This window comes from Drosophila ficusphila, unplaced genomic scaffold, assembly GCF_018152265.1.
Source record: "Drosophila ficusphila isolate 14025-0441.05 unplaced genomic scaffold, ASM1815226v1 contig_348, whole genome shotgun sequence".
In the NCBI taxonomy this organism is placed as follows: Eukaryota; Metazoa; Arthropoda; class Insecta; order Diptera; family Drosophilidae; genus Drosophila; species Drosophila ficusphila.
The window spans coordinates 137,396-146,344 of NW_025064257.1; the positions used below are offsets into that span (position 1 = coordinate 137,396).

Here is an 8,949-nt window from a genome sequence, read left to right on the forward strand (position 1 = left end):
GTCTACAAATTAACACTGCGAAGACAAAAGCGATGCAACTCAATCACACCAGCCAAGGAAATATCATCGTAGATGGAAACCCAATAGAATGCGTCGAGAGTTTTCCATAGCTTGGCACCGTTAAGCAACGGTGGCGTGATAGAAGATGTGACGAGTAGGCTAGCTAGAGTCTGTCTTCGGGAGACTCTATCGCATATGGAGAAGCCGACAAATAAGCAGAAAAACAAAGATACGGATCTTAAACTCATGCGTAAAATCCGTCCTACTATACGGAACAAAGACAATAATCCAGCAATTGCAGGCTTTCACCAACAAGTGTCTCAGAATAATATGCGGGATTTTCTGGCCAAACAGAATCTCCAACATAGACTTCTGGAATATGACGGGTGAAACAGCAATAAGACTCCAAATAAGGAAGAAAAAATGGAGATGGATAGGCCACGTACTGCGAAAGGACCAGGATAGCATAGTTAGAATGGCGCTAGAGTGGAACCCACAGGGAAGCAGGCGGAGTGGAGGAATCTAGTCGAGGCCCTAGGCTTCCGGGAGGAGTTATAAAGGCCAAAAAAAAAAAAAGAGTTTTCTTACGACTCTTAAATTACGAATTAAATTTGATCAAAATCGGACAACTATATCATATAGCTCCCATATGATCTAAGTCGGAAATATGGAAAATGAATAGAAAAATCGTTATAGCTTCGATGTTGTTTAGCCTTTATGCATTTTGTTCGACATATTTGATGACTGCAAGGGTATATAAGCTTCGGCTTGCCGAAGCTAGCTTCCTTTCTTGTTTTAAATAAACATTAGGCTGTTTATGGAAGACATTATTAAGAATAAGTGACCTAAGCCAAAATGCAACTTTATTGTTATTGGAAGACGTTTTGGGAGAGAGAGCAAAACTTAGATTGTCTAAAAACAAATGAAATTAAAAGAAATCAAAAATCATAAATTTATCTAGCAAGATTATTTACTTAAAATCTCTAGGCTTATTTTAAAATTATTATAATTCACCCACACTCTTTTATAAAAGTTTATTTCCTTATTTTACTACCGTATTATAATATTAGTATATTTCTTACTTTATTCTAATTTTATTACAACGCTTTTTTTGGCATTATATAAAACCATGTTTACATATACCTCTCTTTATAAATTTGTGATTTCTCTGAATTGAATAATGGAAGCTTAAAACAATTTAACTACTGAACTCAACTGATGTCTTGACGATCTTAGGGGATAAAAGGGATCACCAGAGCCATGCTCTAGCGGCAGGTGGTCATAGGTAGGGTGGGCAGCATGCGAACCGAATGACATCCTAGGTTTCGTTCATATTAAATTTCTCTCTTTTCTTTCACTTTCTCTTATTAGACTTTCTCTTTTATTCTATTTTTTTTTTTACTTTATGTATCCTTTCTTCCGGTTTAGTTTACTAGCTTATTGCTTGTCGCACGCACGCTCAATTTTCTGATCTATAAGCAAGACCACCACCCCCAAAGCCGACGAGCTAGAGCCGGATACTATAGCGTGCCCCGCAGATACAGATTCTAGGAAGTCTCACTGCCCTCTACAACAGTTCAACGTTACACGTTACATTTATAATTTATTATTATTGTGAGGTAACCCTCACAAGGGCACCGGCACCCGGCTGACGGGGCCGGCCAACCGATTCCCGGGTGACGGGATCGGCCGCTCGCATTCCTCCCTGTAGTTTGGGCACCGGCACCCGGTTCACGGGGCCGGACGACCGACTCCCGGCTGACGGGATCGGCCGCCCTTAGCCTGTCCAGGTTTGCTGGCCGCCACGGTTGACGGGCCGGCGGCACGACCGCGGCAGACACCCTTCCCCGGCTACCTCACCGGCCGCACGCGGAGTACCCACGGTTGACTGGCCGGAGCGGGAACCGTTATCCGGATGACGGATCGGTTTCCCCGGCGGCCAGTGGCCAGGCATATTCCTGCGCGGATCCGGATTTTCCCCTCCAGACACACACCCAAGTAAAGCCCGCCTCCTTTTCCTGCCTGTCTCTGTAAATAAATAAATATTTCTGTAGGGGACCCTGGATAGACTGAGTATTTATCCTGGCCCGAACAGGAACTAGGCAGGATAATGAAAGGACATTTTCACCTTTCATGGCGTAAAGAACCACCAGGTGAAAAATTAGGTTAAAATTTGGTCAAAGTTTGAGGTTAGGGACGAAAGCTAGGGAAACTCGTTTTTTTTTAACGAAAGAGGAATAGGGAAAAGTAATTGCGAGGAGAGAAACTACGAGAGAGGAAAAAGTCGTCGCACACGACTTAAAACAAACGCAAGTGAAGTACAGTCATACGAGAGAGAACAGAAGGAGAGATGGAGAGAAAGAGAGCCCCCAGACTTAAGCCACGTGGACGGCGCAGCCGGCAACCAAGCGATCAGAAAATTTAGTTCCCTTGCGCACAACTGGTCCCTTTTACCAAACGGGACGCCCGACGCAGGCAGAGCCGGGAAGTATTTAAGTCGCCAGCCGACACACACGAGGGACAGTCAATCAACAGAGCCACAGGAGGACAGTCGTTCGACGGAGCCACAGGAGACCACATCGATCACCAGGATCATTCAAGAATACACATCCCCCAAGGATATCAAGGATACACATCCTCTCAAGGACATCAAGGATACTCAACCACTCAAGGCCGCTCCTGCACCCTAGCCAGGACAATCAAGGATACACAGGACTACAAGGACACACAACCAGGACACACCAAGCAACATGGGAGTCTCCTGGATCTCATACAGAAAGAAGCACGAGCTCGAGGCTATCCTTCTCGATCTCGGCCTGGAGCAGAACGGCACGGTCGAGGAACAGCGAGCCCGACTGTACGCGTTCGCCAGGCAACCGGAGCACTCCGAGGACACACTGATCCGGCTTGGGGAATTGGAACGCAAATACACCCCCTCCAGAGACGTTAAGCCACCGTCGCGAATAGCACCCTACCAGGAGAAGGTACCCAGCAGCAACCACACGCTGGCCGTACCACGCAGCACTTCCCCGTCCCCAGGGACGCGAGGGAAATCGGAGGGCACCGCACGCGCCGGTGCATCCCAGTCCGACGCAGGCATCTGCTCGATGGTGGTCGACAAAGCGACCAAATGGGGACTGTCTTTCGACGGCACCTCCGACGCTCAGCTTCGTGGAACACATCGAAGAACGAGCGGATACCTACCGGATTGACCGGAAGTATTTGTCGCACGCTATCATCGTCCTCCTGACTGGCCGAGCGGAGAGCTGGTTCCGAACCAGTGATCTGCAGGGACGGACCTGGACCGAAGTCCGCCGGGAATTTTTGGAGTTTTTCCTGCCGCCCCGGTATTACCAACGCCTCGACGACGAGATCCGCTCTCACTTCCAGAAAGTGAATGAGCCTTTCAAGGAATACCTGGTGGACCTTCGCCTCCAGATGCGCCGCGCTGGATTCTCACCAGAGCAAGAATTGGAACGAGTCTACGAGAACATGCTGCCCGAGTATCAGATGTTCACCCGCCGTCAGGACTTTAAGACGTTGACCGAGCTTACACACCTGGTGGTCAACTACGAAGTTGCCCGCAGCCGCGGAGGCCGACCCGTCCGTGGATACCCGTCAACAAACCCAGACGCTGAGTATCCACCCCAGAGCAGAAACGCACGACCTAGGGCGAACCCTGCTCACACACCGAAGGTGCCACGCCCTGGGAACGCGACCAACGACGCCGCCAGTCGAGGCAACGGAGGAAACTCCAACCAAGGGGCCACGCCCACCAGGTCAACCGACCCCAGCACCACCTGCCGAATCTGCGGCCAGGCTGGTCACTACGCCACGGAATGCCGGAACCAGAGGACCATGTTCTGCTGGGACTGCGGCCGCCAAGGCAGGGAGCTCACGCAGGCCCTGCGAATCACGATCCAGCTGGGAAAGGCTCGGGTCAGCGTCTCTGCCCTCATCATGGCGGATGTGCTGGACGACCTCCTACTCGGCATGGACTTCCTGTGCTATGGCGGAGCCACACTACAGTGTGGGGGTCTGACCCTCCAACTCGAGCCACCCATTCCTGCTCAACCCGCGAGAACCAGCTCGCCAGCACCGACCCGGAGCGAACGTTCCGCCACGCCGGCGCACACACCCGGCATCCAGGCGCACTCCGAAGCCGCCACCCAGGCACACTCACCGGCCGCCGCAACGCAGGCGCACACCCAAGCCGCCCCCGGGCGCAAACACAAGCCGCCACCCAGGCGCAAACCCAAGCCGCTCCACGAGCGAACTCATCAGCCGCCCCACGGGCGCAAACACAGCCGCCACCCAGGCGCAAACACAAGCCGCCAAACGGGCGCAAACGCAAGCCGCCACCCAGGCGCACTCACCGCCACGCCCTGACGCTCAACGCAGCGCCAGGTACACCAACGCGTGCACGGGCCCAAGCTGGGCCGGAGCACTACCTACGCCTGATCCATCAGCGGTTCAGCGAAACCCATTTCGCAAAGGGGCCAAGAGAGTCCGCTTCAGCGACCTGGAACCACCGCCACCATCCTGCGGTATCGTTGACGCTGAGTACGACGCCGAGGAGGAACCAAAATCCAGAGGCCACAAGGAAAACTACCCGGAGCCTTGGATAGGGAAGTTTCTCGAGCGAGAGCTGTCCCGCTTCAACAATATCGCCAACGTCTCCCACATCGCCGAGCACAAGATCGTGATGCGCCACGATCGCCCTATCAAGCAACGATATTATCCACGGAATCCCGCGATGAGGGCCGTCATCGACCAACAGATGGACGAGCTTATCCGCGACGGACGCATAGAGCCTTCCAAGAGCCCCCATAGCGCGCCGATAGTCATCGCGGCAAAGAAGAATGGAGAGGCCAGGATGTGCATCGACTACAGGCAGTTGAATGACAATTCGATCCCCGACGCTTACCCGTTGCCGCGGATCCACCACATTTTGGAGCGGCTGCGAAACGCCCGCTAAATATTGTAACGAACTGATTTTGTTACCTTTTATGCTCGCTACTGAATTGTGCGGCTAGCTCAGTAATAGTTGTTGTTTGTCCCACCAAATTTATATGTTGTGATTGCCCCACCAGCGAATAAGAAGACGACTTTGATTTCTCGACTTTAAACTTGTTTATTCGACTTCTGAATTTGACTATTGAATGAAATGCTCGCCTCGGTATGATTCCCTCGATGCTTCCTTTTGCTTTGACGCCCTCTCCAGTGCTTCCGCTCAACCGTGGCCGTTGATGTCGGGTATTTCACGTGATGGAGTCGGACTATATGGGCTGTGGGAAGCGTCACCGTTCCCAGACTAGGGTGAACAGGCTCCGTGTTCTCCAGGCGAATGCCTTTCGTAACCTTGACTTCCTGCCCCTTGCTCTGTCCCGGCCGGTCCACCGCACGCTCACTCAATTCTCACCGTCGGTCCAGGCGTACGCCGAAAGATCGCATTGCTTGGGGTCGATGGGTAAGTAGGGGTGGTCTGCTGGTAAGCGCTTATTTCACCAGCTACGAACCAGCGCGCAGTACTGCAGGGGAGGGTACAAGGTAAGTTGTAGGGTGCGTCTACGAGTCTCGAAAACGACGACATTGGTGGAGTCCGAGTAAGTGGATGTTGTGCGAAAGGTACCCAGCGTCGGTTCGCATGAGAGATTGAGAACCTGCTGAGGGCCAGCTGACGAAGATCCAGTGGATGTTGTGCGAGAGGTACCCAGCGTCGGTTCGCATGAGAGATTGAGAACCTGCTGAGGGCCAGCCGACGAAAATCCGAGGGAGTTGTGCGAAAGGTGCCCGGAGTCGGTCCCCACGAGAGTGAGGACCTGCCGAGGCCCAGCCGACGAAATCCCGACCGACTTCAGGGTGGAGCGTGGAGTGTTGACTGCAGCAACGCTGCTTAGCCCTCCAGTAAGGTTTTCTGCTCAACATCCGTCAAGTTGTGAGAGACTCGTAGCGAGCCTAGTACGCGACCGGTGCCCGAAAGACTCGGCAAGGCAGAGGACGCGCGACAAGCGTGCCGCCGCAGGAGTCGACGCGGGAGCCATTACCGGCGTCAACGAGGGAGATCGAGTCGTCAGACAGCAGAGCCACGAATCAAATATCAAGCTGTAAATCTACAAGCAATAAACTCAGCACACATATTCTAAATCGAACCTAACTCTGCGTTCTTCTTTGGTCTCGGGGTCACACAACAATAAATTTGGTGGGACGAACACACAAACTATACTGAGCTAGCCGCACGTTTACGTAGCGAGCGGAGACATAAAAAGCAGTTCGTTACAACTGATAATTTGAATTGGCGCGCCCTCTGCCAATTCAAATTTGCGCGCCTTCCCGATGCTCCCTCTGGTCATACTGTCAGCTGGCTGATCTGTTCCCACCTGCACATATCAAACGCCGGGTTGCCACTTGATCAGGGCGCTTAGTGCAGTGCGACCCATCACTTTTTGGCCATCAGCCTATCGATAGTTCCGCCTGCCGATCCTACTCTATCAAAACCTTCCCACCCCGAGGTCCACACCGGAATGGAAAAATTCCCATGGTAAGTTTACTCTTTCACTTTTCTCTTTTTCCATGTTTTCTTGCATTTTCCCCTACAGCTCTCCATGCTCTTGATTTGCCCTTCAAACTGGACCTCGGGTGGAAAAGGTTAATGCCCCCCCCCAAACCGCAAGTACATGCCAACACTTAGCTGCCCACGCTAATTACCCTCTTCTTCTTGCAGCTCACATCAAACGACCCCCCCCCCTTTTTTTTTAAATTTTTTTTAGAGTGTTAAATGTGTTACTGAGTGGTTTTTTTTTCTGTGCAAGTGCGTTTTTATGCGATCGCCTAATTCCCCCTCTTTTTCCGTTGAGCTGGCCCCCCCAATCTTTTGTTTACATTTTGTTTTTTATTCTCGTTTCCCCTTCCTCTTTTTTCCGACTATTAAAACTCCGCTGAGGGTTTTTATTTGCTTCCCGTCTAACTTTCTTTTCCTCAACCTTCCTGTTTCCCTTTCTTTTCTTAGTTTCTTATTATAAATATTTTTTTTTTAGTGCTTTCAAAATCTGTTTAAAAACTTCCTTTTTTTTCTCTTTTGAAGATTCTTTCGGTTCTCGTTAATGTCTTTTTTATTATTTTTTTTTTTTTTTTAGATCTTGGGCTTATAAATCTTCTGTTTTTTTTCTCTTAGTTTATCTTTTTCATTCTTTTTTTTCTCTAGACTTTCCATTCCCCTTTTTTTTAAATTCAAGCTTCTTTCATCATTTTCCTTTTCTTTTATTGGTCTCTTTTCCTCTGCTCCGCCGTTTGGCTACTGGGTATACACCCTAAGGCCTCCTGGCCCCACTCGGACCCGGAACTTCACTGCCCCTCGCTGCACTATTACGCAGCGCCGGCCACCGCGCCTCCGAGCGGCTTCGACGGCTCCGCACGTCTCGACTCCCGCAGGCCACTGCGTCCTCGGCACCTCCAGCCATCTCCGTTTGTCTGGCGCCGACGTCTCGCGCCACTCTGGTGGTCCAGACCTGGCCACGGGCAAGGATGTTTGGCGTCTGATGCCGGGCCTCGACTCCACGGCGGCCGCCTCGGGCCACACCCAGGGCCCCCTTTCCCACGGTTCGGGTTCCTCATCCACATCCTCCGGCGCTGCCTCGGCTTCCTTTGGGGATTCCTCCTCCATCGGCGTCGCTTCGTCACCTCCACTCCACAGTGTGCTGGCACCATCGCACTCCCTCCTCCACATACTCCTTAAGGGAGTGCGAGACCCTCGCCTCTGGAATCTCGGCCCGCCACTCTGGCCGCAGCGGTCCCACACTCGCGTGTGCCTCCTTCTGTGCCTGCTGCTCCATTGGCGATGGCGGCCTACTAGGCGACGGCCGATCCTCTGCTGCCTCTTCTCTCCCCGGATGCGGCGTCGGCGGCCGCGCTGGCACCCATCGCGGGGGTGAGGGCGTGGCCTCCCAGTTGGGTTCGTCGTCCCAAAGCCCTCCTGGCGTCGGCGGCCGTTCCGGCACCCACTCCGGCGACTCTGGTTTGGATTCCGGCGCCCGCTCCACCTCCTCGTTCTCCTTCACCCAGTGCCTGGGGGTTGGGGGCACGACCATGCCTGGCGTCGGCAGTGGCACCTCCCTCAGCATTACTGGGCTCTCCCACAGCGCCCGCTCCTCTCGCTCCGCCTCCTCAAGCCTCGCCTCCCAGTTGGCGCGAGCCTCTCGCTCCTTCCTCGTGTCCGCCATTCTCTGCTTTAGCCCTTTGTGGTGGGCCGCGATCCGTTGCAGCTCCTCCAGCTGCCTCTCCCACCTCCTTCGATCTGCTTGACGAGGGATCGGCGTCCACTCGTTCCAGAGGGTCCGACACAGCCCTAAAGCCATGTCGGCCCTCGTCACTACGTTGGCCCTCGGAGGCCCAGACGGCCCATCTGGAACCTCCGCTGTCCCGGCCGGGATCGAGCTGCCACTCCTGCCCGCTGCCTTCTTCAGACGCCACCCCCTGGCCTCCATCCGTGGGTCGTCGACCATCTCGACCTCGCTGTCCGAGGACACTGTGGGCTCGGGCTCCTACGGCGTTGGATCCTTCAGAACCCGTCGGGAGGTTCGGGTAGGCCGGGTGCCGGGCTGGCTGCCCACTCCAGACCATCCTTGCCCCCCTCCGAGTCCTTTGGGATCCTTTTCGTTGCGCGCGTGTTATTACGGTGCTCATCTTTACGTTGAATTTTCGAATGTCTGTTCCCGGCCGCCCGTCCCGCTTTTATACACGGGTCCTTCGCCATCTCCTTTTCGACGGTCCCGTTATTTCCCTCGGAGTCGCTCTCTTACGGCACCTTGACTTAAGAGTGCCGTCCTCTCTCTTTCCTCGGGAAGAAACCGTAAGTATTCCTTCTCCTGCGCTTCTACGGTTCTTGCAGTAGTACCATTGTATTCCTGGCTCGTGCTTGTCGTTCTTTTTTTTTTTTGTATAACTCTGTTC

The 8,949-nt window shown here is 53.1% G+C and overlaps 1 protein-coding gene across 1 annotated transcript; it reads left to right on the forward strand.

Moving 5' to 3' along the window:
* The first annotated feature begins 2,750 nt into the window (after nucleotides 1–2,750).
* LOC122319963 lies at nucleotides 2,751–4,978 on the forward strand. The gene is made up of 3 exons (XM_043207863.1): nucleotides 2,751–2,984; nucleotides 3,040–4,030; nucleotides 4,470–4,978. The coding sequence occupies exons 1-3, from the start codon at nucleotides 2,751–2,753 to the stop codon at nucleotides 4,976–4,978; spliced, it is 1,734 nt and encodes a 577-aa protein (XP_043063798.1).
* The last annotated feature ends 3,971 nt before the right edge of the window (nucleotides 4,979–8,949 follow it).